Here is a 16245-nt window from a genome sequence, read left to right as displayed (position 1 = left end):
TAAGTAATGTCCATCCCTATCTTTTTTTTGTCTCCAGGGTTATTGTTGGTGTTCAGTGCCTGCACTATAAATCCTCTGCTCCTAGAGGCTATTTTTACCCTTTTCTTGCTGTTGTTGTTGGATAGGACAGAGATAAATTGAGAGAGGATGGGAAGACAGAGAGAAGAGAGAGATAGACACCTGCAGACTTGCTTCACCGCTTGTGAAGCGACCTCCACCCCCCCCCCCCCCGCAGGTGGGGAGCTGGGGGCTCGAACTGGGATCCTTACGTCAGTCCTTGTGGTTCATGCCATGTGTGTAACCTGCTGTGTTCCCATCCGGCCCCATCCCTCTCTTGTTAAATTTTATTTATTTTAAGGTCTATTGTGTCAGATATGAGAATAGCTATTTCTGCCCCTTTTTTTTTGGTCCATTAGCTTGTATGGTAGTTTACCATCCTTTCACTTTGAGTCTGTGCTTGTCTTTTTGAGTTAGGTGGGTTTCCTGTAGACAGCATATTGTTGGGTTGTGTTGTGTTTTCTGAGCCACCTTCCTACTCTGGGCCTTTTAATAGGTGAATTCAGGCCACAACAACAATAATTGACATTTATTGATATGATAGATTGATGATATTTTAATGTCATTCTAAAATTTTATGGTGTTCTGATATAATGCATGTTTATGATGCTATGATTGTTTATAAGAGACCTTTCAGAACTTTTTTCAGGGCAGCCTTGGTGATAGTTGATTTCTTCAACTGTTGCTTATCTGAGAAGGTTTTTATGCCTCCATCTAGTTTGAGTGACAGTCTAGCAGGATACAGTAGACTTGGTTGGAAACCTTTCTCATTGAGAGCGTTATATATATCTTACCATTCTTTTTCTGGCCTTTAGAGAAATCTGCTGCTAATCTTACGGGTTTTCCTCTGTTGGTGACTGTTTTTCTCTTGCAGTGTTCAAGATCCTTTCCCTATCCTTATTCCTTTTCATTCTAAATATGATGTGTCTTGGTGTCTGTAAGTTTGTGTTAATTCTGTTTGGGATCCTCTGAGCTTCTTGAACCTCTGTGTCTTTTATGTTGTCTAGAGTAGGGAAGTTCTCAGCTATTATGTCCTGTAGAATGCTTTCCTTTCTTCCCTCTCTTTCTTCCTTTGGCAAGTCAATAATGCATATATTACTTCTTTTGAAGTCATCCCATATGCCTCTATTGTTGTTGTCATATCTCTTAATTTCTTTTTGAGATCTCTTATTTCTTTCTTAGTTTTCTCCAATCCATCCTCAGTCTTGCTAATTCTGTTTTCTTCCTCACTTATTCTTTTTTTTCTCCCCTTTATTGTTTTCTTTTGTTAAGCTATTTTGTTCCCCTGTTCTGATACTGTATTGACTTGTTCAGCTAGTTGTGCTGTTAGCTCAGCTATTTCAGCTTTCAGCTCTCTAATCACTGTGAGATAGTGTTTTCTTTCAGAGTTTCATTTACTGTTTCCCCATTTCTGATATTACTTTCAAACTCTCTTCTCACTCCTGTGACAAATACCTCAATTAGTGTTTGGATCTTGTCCTCATTCTTAGTGTACTAGCTACCTTTGTGTGTGTGTGTGTGTGTGGGATGGTTATCTGGGCTTTTGTTCAGGTTCATTTCTCCAATGTTTTTTCTTGTTGATGAAACTCAGACTGGAGGTGGTGCCTCAACTCACAAACTGTGGGACTGTTACCAGTTGCTCCTCAGTAGGTACAGGCTTTCAGCCACAGAAATCTCTCCTTAGGCCCCTCTCTGTCTATAAGCCACAAAGTAGAGTCTTGTCTTATTGTGTTATCAGGTGATCTTCTTTGTTATTCTTAGTTGACTTGGAGAGGAGCAGTAGTATTTTATTTTAGACAGCATATTTTGCAATAAATTTACACATTCAAAATATGTTACCATATTTTCCAGCTAGGTGTAGTTCTGTTGGAATTGCATTCAGAGTCAGTTTTTGTGTGACACAAGGAAAGAATTCTCAGTATTTTAGTACTAGACTGTATTTTTGATGAAAAGTGATTTTATGACAGCTTTTTAAAAAATTCTTATTAGTTATTTAATAATGTTCAACAAGATTATAAGATAACACGGGTGCAATTTCATACAGTTCTTATCACCAGAGTTCCGTGTTCCTTCCCCTCCACTGGAAACTTCCTTATTCTTTATCCCTCTGGGAGTATAGGTTAAAATTCTCTTTGAGATACAGAAGGTAGAAGGTCTGACTTCTGTAATTACTTCTCCACTGAACATGGACGTTGGCAGGATTGACAACTTTTAGTTCATCAAACATGCTTCAAATCATTTTTATTTTCCAAAAAAATTATATTCATCAATTTAGTGTGATTGTTTGCCTTCAGAAATGTAATTGGAGATTCTGTTGTGTTCTTTCTGTACTTAGAGGGCAGTTCCTAAGGAACAGAACTCTGAGCCATAGCAAGTGAGGGCCCTAGTCATCATCATTATAATCCCGAGGCCAAAATCCAGAGGTTGACCCTTTTCCTTGACCTTCTTTGTTTCTACTGCCAGAAGCCACATACCCAGAGCCAGTTGCTGAGGGAGTAGAGGCCACGCTGTCCTCATATTAGTTACTCTTACTGGTTGAGACCAAAAAGTTATTGCAGCAATTATTTCAGAAAGAGTAAAATGGTTCAATGTAAGCAACTGATAATGGCTGAGTCCAAAGGAATGACACAGGAATATGTATTTGCTTATCAGGCTTCCATAAAGAATAATTCCAGGAAGGACTTTAGTTAAGTAGGAGATGAAGAGACTAGAATGTCCAGAATTGATTGGGGGCGGGAAGGTGGGGGGAGAATGAGCAAATGACAAGTGTTCCCAAAGGCCAAGTCTAACAGCTCTGGCTCTAACTTGGGCACCAGTTTCTTACTTATTTACCTGTGGAGACACTTTGGGCTCTCAACACATTTTTGCAGTCATCCTGTCCGAGCAAAAATAAAGAGACTGTTGGTAGTCTGGGTGGAGAATAGGATAAAGTAATAAGACCCTTCGTGTATCAGAGTTGTAGACCATAATTCTTCAGGGACCTTCTTACCCAAAATAGACTCGAGAAGACAGTGATGGAGATGACAAGGAGAACCAAGGAGCTGAGACTCAACACCAACAGTCATTTCAGTTGTTGTGCTTCCACAAATTCAATGACAGTTGAAGATGCCCAGAACCCCATGGTGACAGAGGAAAATAACCTGTCTCCTAGCCAAGAATCATCCTCTCCCAAGTTTAAGTAGGGAGAGGCTGAGTGAAATATACACAGAGATGTGAACTCTTCCATGTTTGGAATAGAAGATGGTTATCTGGTTGGTAATCCAAACAGAGAATCTATAGGGAAAAAAAAATTCCTGCAGACACCTTGCTTTTGGACTTTTATCCTCCAGAACTGTGAAAAATCAGTATCTGATGATTAAGCCACCCAGACTGTGTTACAGTAGACTAAGCAAATCAATACAGGTCTTTATCAATAACTATGTGACTTTGAAGACACATAGTTATTACATTCCTTTTTGCCTTTTAAAAAACTTAATTTTGTATAGTTTCCTGAGTATCTATTTGGGATTCTTCATCTTCTCTATAGTGTGTGTTTTGGTTATCTTAATTATCCTATAGCAAATTGTTCACAAAGGAGCTGGTAGGAATGTTTCTTGAATACTATTTTAAATACTAGGTTCAGAGCCCCAGGAAGAAAGCATCGCAAGCAGTGCAATGTTGCTGCAAGTATTTGTTCATTCTGTATGTCTCTCTCCCTATTTTTCTTTCTACCTCTCTTTCATTCACCTTCTCAAAAACAAAAATGACTGCTGGAAGCCGTGGAGCTCTTGGTTGTGCAGATACTGAGTTCCATTAATAACCCTGGTGGCAAAATAGACATAAAAGAAAAGACAGGTTTAAAAGCAAATAAATTATAATTAGACTTCTAACCAACTTTGTCTTAATAGAACTATACTCTAAGTATCCTGGGAGAAAAATCATTATCAAGTAAAGGTGGTACTGAGATGGACAGATCCTAAATTCCCAAGGAGCCTTGTCTTCTCTTCATAACTTTGTATAATGATATCATTTTGACTGTGAATAAACCTGTGATCTGCTTCTAGAAGACAGATTATGGCAAAGATGATGGATGCCATTCCTGAGGTTGTATTAAGTAATATGACTCCATCTTGCCAGAAGTCTCAGTTTTACTTTCTTGCTAGTCTAGAAGAAGCAAGCTTCCATGCTGTGAACTACCTGTGGAAATGAAAGTTGTATAGCCTGTAGCATAAAATAAATACTTGTCTGTAGCTGAAAATATCGAGAATTGGGTTCTTCACTCATACAACTGCAAGGAAAAGAATTCAATCAACAGCCTCAGTGAGTTTGGATTTTTTGTCCATCATGTCTCTAGATGAGAATGCTGCCTAGTTGATAACTTAATTCCAGCTTTACAAGATCCACAACCTATTCCTAACACCTAACACACAGACATTGTAAGATAACAAATGTTGCTTTAAGTCACTTTATTTTAAAATGATTAAGCAAGGGGGTAGGTAGCATACTCATTATGCAGAGAGACTCTCATGCCTGCGACTACTAAATCCTAGGTTCAATCCCCTGCACCATCATAAACTAGAGTTTAGCAGTGCTCTGGAAAATAATAACAACAAAACAAACAATAAAAGACTTCAACTATATGTAGTAATTTGACATGAGGTCCAAAAAATTTGGGTAAACTCTGAATGTGTCTTAACTTTTCAAACAACCAAAACCTGAAAAACTTTACTATATACAGAGACCCACTAAAGCAATTTATAAAGTCTACACTAAGTGTGTCTTAGATTGTGAGTAGAGGAGGAATTGCATACAGAAATAGGAATAAGCATGACTATGAGCAAAACTTATTATTAAATTCAAATTATATTATAATTAATATTGATACCTAGTTTTTCAGATAAGTAACATAGGAACTAAATACTGGACTACAGTTGTGTACAATTGTGATTTTATCCAGAGGAACTAAATACTGGACTACAGTTGTGTACAATTATGATTTTATCCAGAAAACTTTTAAGTTGAATATACTTTGCAAATGACTAGGTTCACCTCTCAAAGAAGAAAAATAGAGTATTTAGTGTTTGAATCAGTAATTTTTTTTTAAAGTCAGAGATCTCAATAAAGGGTGGTTGAAATGTGGTCTAGGAGGTGGCACAGTGGATAAAGCATTGGATTCTCAACTATGAAGTCCTGAGTTCAATCCCTGGCGGCACATATACCAGAGTGATGCCTGGCCGCCGCCGCCTCCTCCTCCTCCTCCTTCTCCTCTCTCTGTCTCTCTCTCTCTCTCTCTTTTTCATGAATAATAAATTCTTTAAAAAAGTTTGTACCCCTTTTATCCTATTGTAATTTTTTAAAAGAAAAAAAGTGATTTAGAATAAAAATCATTGCACTTAATTTTACATGGAAGCTACAATTTTAGATTACAGTCTGGCATGATTTTAAGTACCTTTCTTTCCTCCCCTCCCCTCCCCTCCCCTCCCCTCCCCTCCCCTCCCCTCCCCTCCCCTCCCCTTCCTTCCTTCCTTCCTTCCTTCCTTCCTTCCTTCCTTCCTTCTTTCCCCTTCCTTTCTCCCTCCCTCCCTTCCTCTCTCTGTTTCTTCCTCTCTTTCTTTCTCTCTTTCTCTCTTTCTTTCTTTCTTTCTTTCTTTCTTTCTTTCTTTCTTTCTTTCTTTCTTTCTTTCTTTCTTTCTTTCTTTCTTTCCTCCAGGGTTATTGCTAGGACTCTCGGTGCCAACACTGCAAATCCACTGCTCCTGGAGGCTACCCCCCCATTTTTTTGCCCTTGTTGCTCTTGATGTTATTATTATTGTTATTATTAATGTCATTGTTGGATAGGACAAAAAGAAATGGAGAGAGGAAGGGAAGACATAGAGGGGGAAAGAAAGATAGACACCTGTAGACCTACTTCACCACCTGTGAAGTGACTCCCTTGCAGGTGGGAAGCCTAGGGCTTGAACCGGGATCCTTAAGCGGGTCCTTGCGCTTTGCACCACCTGCCCTTAACCTGTTGCACTACTGCCTGACTCCCCCTTCCTTCCTTCCTTCCTTCCTTCCTTCCTTCCTTCCTTCCTTCCTTCCTTCCTTCCTTCTCCTTCCTCCCTCCCTCCTTTCCTTCCTTCCTTCCTTCCTTCCTTCCTTCCTTCCTTCCTTCCTTCCTTCCTTCCTTCCTTCCTTCCTTCCTTTCCCACATCAGCTCTGGCTTGTGGTGATTTGGGAGACAGAACTTCCTAGTTTCAGATATGAGAGTCTCTTTGCATAAACATATGCTATATATCCCACCCATCTTATACACTTTTTTTAAAAAAAACATTTTTTTCTAGGTAGCATTGTTATAGTCTTATTTATTTATTTTTTAGTTTTTGTTATTTATAAAAAGGAAACACTGACAAAACCATAGGATAAGAAGGGTGCAACTCCACACAATTCCCACCTTCAGAACTCCATATCCCATCCTTTCCCTTGATAGCTTTCCTAGTCTGTAACCTTCTGAGAGCATGGACCCAAGGTCATTGTGGGATGCAGAAGGTGGAAGGTCTGGCTTCTGTAATTGCTTCCTCACTGATATGGGTGTTAACAGGTCGATCCATACTTTCAGTCTGCCTCTCTCTTTCCCTGGTGGGGCAGGGTTCTGGGGAACTCGAGCTCCAGGACACATTGGTGGGGTTGTCTGTCCAGGGAAGTGTGGTTGGCAGCATGCTAGCATCTGGAACCTGGTGGCTGAAAAAAGAGAGTCAACATACAAAGCCAAACAAATTGTTGACTAATCATGAACCTAAAGACTGGAATAGGGCAGATGACGAGTTGGGGTGGGGGGTCTCCGTTTTGTAGATAGCTAGTAGGCCTATTTTATTTTGGATAGAGAGAAATTAAAAGGGAAGGGGGAGATAGAGGAGAGAAAAAGAGAGACAGGAAGACCTGCAGCACTGCTTCACTGCTTATGAAGTTTTCCTCTTTGGATGGGGACCAGGAACTTCACTGTGGGTCCTTGCTCTTAATAACATGTGCACTCAACTGGTTGTGCCACCACCCAGCTCGTTACATTTTATTTTAGTTTATTTTAATTTGTTTTTATATATATTTCTTTCCACTAGGGTTATCACTAAGGCTCCGTGCCTGCATGATTAATTCACTTGACCCATTATTTTCCTTTTTATTTATCTATTTATTTTATAGGACAGATATAAATTGACAGTGGGAGGGGAGTTAGACAACTGCAGACCTGCTTGTGAAGCTTACGTATGTACGTGAGGGGCTTGAACTCTGGTCCACTACCTAGCCCCACCCCTTACATTTTATAAATTATCAATAAATGCTTCCTTACTAGTGAATACCAGTTGTATAGTATCTTCATGTAGTACTACTTTTTACAGTTCACTGTTATGGTGAACATTTATCCTTAAACATTAGTGTTTAGAGACATGTAAGAAGAATGATTAGCTGTTACAGGTGATAAATGAAGCTATCAGGAATATCATATTAAAAGAAGCCTTGAAACTAAAACAAAATTACGTCATGAGATTATATATGTATTTAACTTTCTAATAGAAAAGTGAGAGCTAATTTTTTTTTCACGGTTTCAGGGTTTTGGACTGACATTTTCAGAAAGTTAAGCAGAGAGAGACTGTGAGATAGAGGGATGAAACGATAGCAGCAAAGCTTCCTTCAGTGATGGGTCAGGTCAAGCTCAAACTGAAATCGTGTACATGGCAAAGTAGTGCACTATCCAAGTGAATTGTTTTGCCAATTACTAAAATAAAAACTTTATATCTGTCAGCAAATACCCATACTTTATAAAAGGAAACCATCAGTAAAGGAACTACTTAATCAGGAAGCACAGTAATAATTTTTGAACAGTGGAGTATCATAATAATTCTTGGATACATATTCCCTGAGTGAAACATTTTACAAGTTGCTGAAGGATTATTGTGGGATAAACTTGTTTTATACTGACTTGTAGTTTATAATGAACAGTTTTCCTTGTGAATTTCTAGATATTGCCATTGACTATGGCTCAACAAAACTTTCTTTTCTAGTTTTTTATTATAATTTTCACCTAAATTTAAATACATTAAGAACTGCAATAGCATATTTAATTTAAACTAAAACATAATTTAAATCTGTTACCTCTAGCCTGGAATGTGTGAATTTGTGCTATAAAAACCAAAAGATGAGGCAATAATATCCATTCCATTTAATTAAGAGAATAAAAGCTTTGAATTAGTATAGTGTAATTTTGTTAGTTTATATCTGATACGGAATATCTAAACAAATAACTTCTGTAGCTACATAGATACACAATTTTAATTATCCGTGTTGTTTTTAACATTGGCATATACCTAATAATTACTGTTTGCATCTATGTTCAACTTAGAAACTAGCCTCTCTCGGAATTCATTCCAAAGTTAAGAAGCCAACTAAATGGCATTTTTGGTCCGTAGAATGCTTTATAATGTTTGTATTAAATTAAAAATAGATGATTTTATATAAAAGTCAAGATTTCATAGTTTTAAAAATATATATTTACTAGACCTGGAAACATGGGGGCAATAACTGACTGGAACTGAGCAGTAGGAACCATATTGGTTTACCTTTTTTGTTTTTTTTCTTGCCACCAGTTTATTGCTGGGACTTGATGTCTGCACATGACTCTGCTGCTACTGTCAGCCCTTCCTCCCTCCTTAGGTGGAGACAGAGAGAAATGGAGGAGAGAGAGTGAGGCAGCTTCAGCAATGCTCTAGTGCTTGTGAGGATGTTCCCCTGCAAGTGGGAACAATGGTCTTCCTCCTGGATCCAAACACATGGTACTGTGTACACTCTACTGAGTGCACCAATGCCTCCCCCACCCAACCCCCACCCCTGGTTTACCTCCTTTAAGAGCTTGAATTAGGAATAGTTGATATAATGTTATTAAAACATTAGAGTAAGGAAATTGGAGCCACATCAATTAAATGGCTTCTTTGATTATTATTAAATGTCAATAAAAATTAATGGCTCAGCTTAGATTATAATGTTGATCACTTTCTACAAATCCATTAATATTGACTATAAATCAGTAGGTGTTTTGTTCTGATTTCCTCCCTTCTAGACCTTTTCCTAAAGTTCAGTTTTCAAAATTGTTGAAAAAGTAATAATATTGATATATGCGATTATTCTAGTTGCTAAATATTTGTTATTCTCACGTTCATATGTTCAGGGAATGTTAATAATACCTAACAATATTTTACTTGTTATAGTCGATACATCTTCATTTGTTCCTTCTTATAAAGCAATGATGTGTCTATATGAACTTAACTTCTGAGTATAGCATGATTATTTGTATAATTTTGTGGAGTAATACTGATGTTCAATATGTTGGCATCCTTTTTTAGTAAAGATGAATATCTTTGTATATAGAATATTTTTTAATATTGAATGATACTAATTTTATATAACTCATAAGTTTGATTTTTAAGTGCTTTTGAAAATTGTAAATTTGTATGAAGTAAAATTCTATTCATTTACTAGCTGGTGGCAAAGAAGTAATTTTCTGATAATATTATTTTGTAAATAACTTAATAATGACTAAAACCAAAGAGCGAATAAAATGAACATTTTTACTGAGATATTAAAATTTTGCTGTTATAGAACCGAAGTGAGATTAATAAAGTAATAAAATTATACCCACTAATATACATAATGTATTGAAGGCACACAATAAGTTATTCTCTCAAATGTTTCTCTGTCTTTAAACTTCTCTTGTTTTGTTAAGTTAATTTTAAAAGAGTGTTTAATTTAGTTTTTTTCTTACAGAGCACCTTCAAGTTTAAATCTGAGAGTGATATTCACTTGGCAGAACATCATAAACAAGTTCTGTATGATGGGAAGCTTGCAAGTAGTATTGCCTTTACATATAATGCGAAAGCCACTGATGCTCAGTTATGCCTGGAATCATCACCAAAGGAAAATGCGTCAATTTTTGTACATTCTCCACATGCCCTCATGCTTCAGGTGGGTATCAGTAAATTAAATTTTCTCATCAACAGTAATAAGTAGTATATTTTATCAATTAATCACTGTTCGCCTATATATGTACAGTTGCTTCTTTTCCTCTTGTTTTCTAGCTTTTTGAATAGTAGCTTTCTAAAGTTTTTCTTTTTTTTTAGCAGCATGCTTTATTTGGACTTATTTGTTTTGTATTCTTTGAGATAAAGTCATTTGGATAGCTTAACTAATGGATACTAGGTGTAAAAATATATGTTGCTTTAACGATGTATTAATATTACTTAAACATGAAATTATATCTCTAATTAAACCTAGTGAGGGTTGTATTCTTATATGGAAAGCTGAGAAATGTCATGCATGTAAAAACTATTGTATTTACTGGCGACTGTAAAACATTAACCCCCCAATAAAGGAAAAAATTGTTAAAGAAGTAAAAGAGTAGTGTCTATGAATGACAAGTAATTAACTGATACTATACTTAAGACTCCTAGCTCCAATTTCAACCAATGTGTGGAGGCTATCCACATCAGTGACAGAGTCTTGAACAACAGCATGTCTGAGATTCAACTAAAAAAAAAGAAAGAAATCATATCTATAGATTCAATATTGTTTCTTACTGTAAAATACTTTTCATCTATAATTTCATATTTCAGTGTAAAAACCTCTCAACTGAAGATTTGCTTAAAATGATTAAGAGAAATTCTTCTTACATTTATATGTGTATTGAAAATGATATAGTTTAAAGGCTTTAAAATGTTCTATGTTATTTATCTTAAAGATATTTGGAACAAAATGAAATTATTTTATTAGAAATTTAATAAGTATTTTTGTTTTCAAACATAGGATGTGAAAGCTATAGTAACACATTCAATACATAGTGCAATTCACTCAATTGGAGGGATTCAAGTGCTTTTCCCACTTTTTGCCCAATTGGATAATAGACAACTCAATGATAGTCAAGTGGAAACAACTGTCTGGTAAGTTTTCTTTAAATGTGTAATTGCTAACACTTCTACACACTTGGATTATGTCTTTCATGTACTAATGAAAGGTTCTTTATACTAAGGTAGATAAGTTTTTTACATGATATTAAAAAAAACAACACTTAGAGTCTTATAAGCATGATGGAATTACTACCTTGGTAATAATAATATTAATTATACTAGGCAATCTAGGACAGATGTTATTCCTGATTTGTCTTTTACAGTTACTTATGATTTAAATTGTCTATAAATTCTGTCATGTTAAAGGAAATTACTAAAGTTTATTAGCAAGAATTGTATTTGATAACATAATCTGTAGCCTAAAGACAATATGTTTTACAACCATTTTCATAAGATTGCCACAATATTAGCTATTATTTGCTTTCCTTTATACATCATTGTTTGAGACTTCAAACCAGTGGCATATTCATGTTTATATTAAACTTAAAGTTCTTATTTATTCATTTTTAATAGTATGTGTATATATACATATGTCATATATGTATATATATGATAGATGTAGAGAGAATTTGAAATAGAGAGGGGAAAGAGAAAGAGAGACACTTGTAGCACTGTTTCACCACTCCTGAACCATCACTCCCCTCCACCCCCCCACGAAGGGGGCCTGTAGACTCAAACCCAGGTCCTTCTGCACTGTAATGGGTGTGCTTAAATGAACTAGGTGCACCACTGTCCACCTCCTATGTTCTTCTAATAAAGTAATTTCGTAGCTTCCTTTTCAAGTTAAAATGAATGCTTCAAGTGTCAAACTTAGATAATGGCATATATTTGAATTACATATCGTAGAACTTAATTGTGAATTTTAAAAGCTATTTTGACTGAGTAAACCAATTGTTGCATTTGGAGAGGCTAAAGGGAAAATTATATAGGTTAACCATTACATTTTTACTTTATAAGTAATATGGGGATTTTTCATAAGAATGTATATGCACATAAGAAATCCTTCATGAATCAATACCCAGTTAATGATTGGGAGAATTAATGAACTAATCTGATAAAATCGGTAAAAATTATCTCAGTGAAATATAACATATGAACTTAACATATATAATATTTAAAGCTGTTGTTTACAGAGTTAAATTTTAGTGTTGCTAATCATTTTGTGCCTGAATTGGTATCACTTTTTTGTAAAATGTAAAAGTGATTCTGTACATTTACAACATCCAGTTTCTATTAGTCATGCTTCCTTTTATATCAGTACAATTTAAATGTTGGAGTTCTGAAATGAAAATCTTTGCAATGAAAAGGAAAACTAAAGTTATGCCCTGTTGTGATACTACTTTGCTAAGAGAGCCTAAATAATTTATTAGGATGTTTATCAGCCTAGTATAAAAATGACAATTTAAGTTCTTGATATGTTCTTTATTATGTAAGTAAACTGGCATATATTATTACCAATAACATAAACACATTTGAGATGAAATTAACCGTAGAAAATTACATATGTAATTTCAGTTTTCTTTACAGATCTATATGACATTCATAATTAATTTAAACTTAAATGAAATCTTAAATTTTGTGATGAGAAATTAGAATGATTATGCAGTTTGAAATGTTGTTACTTATCACAGTATCTTTTGGGTAGCTATTATAAAGCCCTTATTGCTAAAATTGTAGTTAACAGGTTATTGGTTCCATACAGCCAAGGCACATGACTAGTATTTATTGCTTGTCTTCAAAACTCAATGTGTTTATATCCTGTTTTCATATTTAGATTTTTATGTGTGTCATTGTGGAGTTGGAAAACAGTGTGGAGAGTTAGCATTATAATTTTCATTTGGTTTGTTTCTTTTATGTCGTGCATTGTAATTTTGCTCTGTGATAATTTTTTTTTGTGATATAAGTTCTTATAACCAATAGAAAAATATAAGAAGTTAGATTCTAAAAAAAAAGTTATATTCTCTTTAAGAATTGTACATGGCCAATCTTAAATTACCCTGTATTTCATTTATGTGATCTTTTGAATTCATATTTAATATGTTTTCATTAATTATTTTAAAACTTTTGATCTCTGCAGTTGATTCTTTTGGGGATACTTGAGTATGTATTAGCAATATAGTCTTCTGTTATTTTATATTTTAAGGGGACTGTTTATAACAAGTGTGTGCATAAGTATTACCATTCTTTCAGTTTTTAAAATGTCAAAGACAGGTCGTTAAATAAAACTTTGTTCTCTACTTGAACACAGATTCTCAGCTATAGAACAGGACTGATAACTTTTCTTGATGACTTTATCATAAATTCATATAGATGAGACCTTGAAATATGTATGCCATCTTTTTTTTGGGGGGGTAACAATTAAATTGTTCCAGATGAGCGAGAAACAATTTGAAGTTTTAAAATCTTCCAGGGAAGATTTTAAAGCATGGCTGTTGGTAATAAATATAAGACTAATTTTTAAAAAAATATTTATTCCCTTTTGTTGCCCTTGTTATTTTATTGTTGTTATGATGTTGTCATTGTTGGATAGGACAGAGAGAAATGGAGAGAGGAGGGGAAGACAGAGAGGGGGAGAGAAAGATAGGCACCTGCAGACCTGCTTCATAGCTTGTGAAGCAACCCCCTTGCAGGTGGGGAGCCAGGGGCTCGAGCAGGGACCCTTATGCATGTCATTGCGCTGTGCATCACGTGCACTTAACACACTGCGCTACTGCCCAACTCCCCCATAAGACTAAATTTTCAATATTATTGTCTTAGTTAAGGTAAAATTAATTAATTTCTCTGTCATTATGTTTCCAGCTAAAACATTTGAGTTTCCATGAAATTTACTTAGTAATCCAAATTGATGAAATTTGTTCTTCAAGCTTTACTTCTACTGTGACCCTTATTCCATAATTGTATACTCATAATTATATATGAATTTTATACAGTATAGTTTCCTAATAAGATATGCAATTATCTTATTTTGTGAAACCCTTAAAATAGTGTACATTTGTACAAGATAGTTTTGTTACTTGTTATAACAAGTGACTATTTTAGAATTTTTTATACATCCATGCATTTAAACCAGAAAGACATAGCTTCAAATCCTGAGTTTACTATATTTATATTAGTGTAATGTGGAGCATTAATTTTTTTATACTTCTGCTGTCTGCATTATAATATGGTAATATAATAGTTTACTGGGTTATTTAACTTAAAAACAATAATATGTAGATCCACATATTATACTCAAATACTTGTTGGCTTTAATTATTATAATGATAATGTAAGTGATATACACTGTCATTACTAATACTGTTGTTTTTGTTAACATATATCATTAATTATAGAGAAATTGATTGTTATAATAGAGACCATATTCATATTTGAGGTTCTTTGTATAAGTGATTTTATATATCTTTGGGAATTATTTAAGTAATTAAATAAACCTTTTATTTTGAATTCTGTTGTGGTGATGAAAACTGACTCTTAACCATCAGTTTTCTAGATATAATGAATTAAAATTGCGGCCTGTGCTACTGCAAGTTTTGAAGCCACTGTTATGTCTTGAAACTTGAATGACCTTAAGGTGATTTTTCCTCATCTCAATTTTAGATTTGTTTTTAAATTAAATACTGATCTTAGTATTTAATTTTCTAAGAATTATTTTTAGTTAACAAGTAGTTAGTCTTTATCTTGGTCCCTAAAATTAACCATCATAAAGAGCACATGAATTTTATTAAACTGGACCAAGTAACTTGTGGTAATACATCCAGCATTTTTTTATGTGATTTGTTGTAATTTTTTATCCTATTATTTTTTTTAAAAATTTTTAAAGAATTTATTTATTCATGAGAAAGATAGGAGTTAGAGAAAAAACCGGACATCACTCTGGTACATGTGCTGCTGGGGATTGAACTCAGGACCTCATGGTTGAGAATCCAATGCTTTATCCACTGCGCCATCTCCTGGACCACATTTTTTACCCTATTCTTAATGATTCTTGAGTACTTTGATTTATTTGAGTAATTCTTCCAAGTGGTCAAAACTATTTGAATAAAGTGTCATTCTTCTGAGACTAATGCTATTTTATACTGAACTGGTTGATCCCACTTAGTCCATTGACTATTGAGAACAAATATGTACCCTAGCTGGTGCATTATCTCATGGACTTTACTTGCATTCTTTTTAAAAGAATGTATGTTATTGAATTGTTTAGGTAATAAAACATTAGCATATCCTTTGTTATTTTGTGATTATCATGAATTTGTTTTGATAAAATATTTGAAAAAGTATTTTCTGGAACAATATATAAAATGATTTTTTGTATATTAAACAATTAAAATACAACAAGAGATTACCTCTCATTAGAGATAATGCACTGCTGTCAACACGCAAGTATACTTGGAGGGGAAGATGGCTTTGAGTTATTAGCCCTATTTTTTCTGTACTGCGTGCTCATGGGTGATGAAATGGCTGTGGATTTCTATAAGTAGTATACACTATTTTCTTAGTGTCGGGCTGGCTTCACAGGCGGAGACAGACGACCCGGGACTCATGGTTGAGCTGTAGGCAGTATCTCTTTATTCATGCAGGACGCGGCACAATCTAAACCAAGCTGAGCTAAACCAAAAACTAAACTAAAATGAACAATGCTGTCCTTATATATACTTTCCAAGTAGGGTGTGAACAGGATGTGATGTAGAGAGGGTGGAGAGAAAAGTGACTGGTGAAAATCAGGGTGTGACAAGGAGAGGGGGCGGAGCAGGCAAGAATTCTACCACTGAACCACCAATGCCCTGGAGGGAGGGTGGTGCTTGTTAACAGTGGTTATATAAATAGAATACAGTGTTAAGCAGGGGGGATTAAACCAAATGAAACAGAAGGGGTTTTTAGAAGCAGAATTAGAAGCATAACATCTTAGTACTTATTATATGGCAGCCATCATTCCTAAGTGTATTCATTATATTATCTCACCTAACCATGTTCTGCTGCTAGAAAAAGAAAAAGTAAGAAACTTGCTTAGGGTCACTGAAACTTTGAGTTCTGATTCTGACTTCAGAACTGTTACTACCATGGAGAATTCTGAAAATCCATTCTGCAGTGGAATGATTTTACTAATGCCAGTCTTATCTTACTATTATACAAATAAACAATAAAGTACTGTATGAAAGTGTGTATCTTAATATTTGGCATAGTAGAGGCATTTAATATTGTAGACATTTAATGAATTTTCTTCCTACTCTCAAAGAACATCAATCCATTGATGCCATGTAATTTTGTGTTACTCTAATTTATT

General features: G+C 34.8%; 1 protein-coding gene across 5 annotated transcripts in view; it reads left to right on the top strand.

The window, feature by feature from the left end:
* NBEA (neurobeachin) overlaps window positions 1-16245 on the top strand; it is a 546841-nt gene that overhangs the window by 82333 nt on the left and 448263 nt on the right. For all 5 annotated transcript variants that reach the window (XM_060191623.1, XM_060191622.1, XM_060191624.1 and 2 more), the window contains exons 9-10: window positions 9829-10026; window positions 10864-10997. In XM_060191623.1, the coding sequence (XP_060047606.1) occupies window positions 9829-10026; window positions 10864-10997 (332 nt within the window). The remainder of the gene's footprint in view (window positions 1-9828; window positions 10027-10863; window positions 10998-16245) is intronic.

The sequence above is a fragment of the Erinaceus europaeus genome, chromosome 5 (genome assembly GCF_950295315.1).
Source record: "Erinaceus europaeus chromosome 5, mEriEur2.1, whole genome shotgun sequence".
Classification (NCBI taxonomy): Eukaryota; Metazoa; Chordata; class Mammalia; order Eulipotyphla; family Erinaceidae; genus Erinaceus; species Erinaceus europaeus.
The sequence above is the reverse complement of the archived record's forward strand: the minus strand, read 5'-3'. Positions and strand labels throughout refer to the sequence as shown.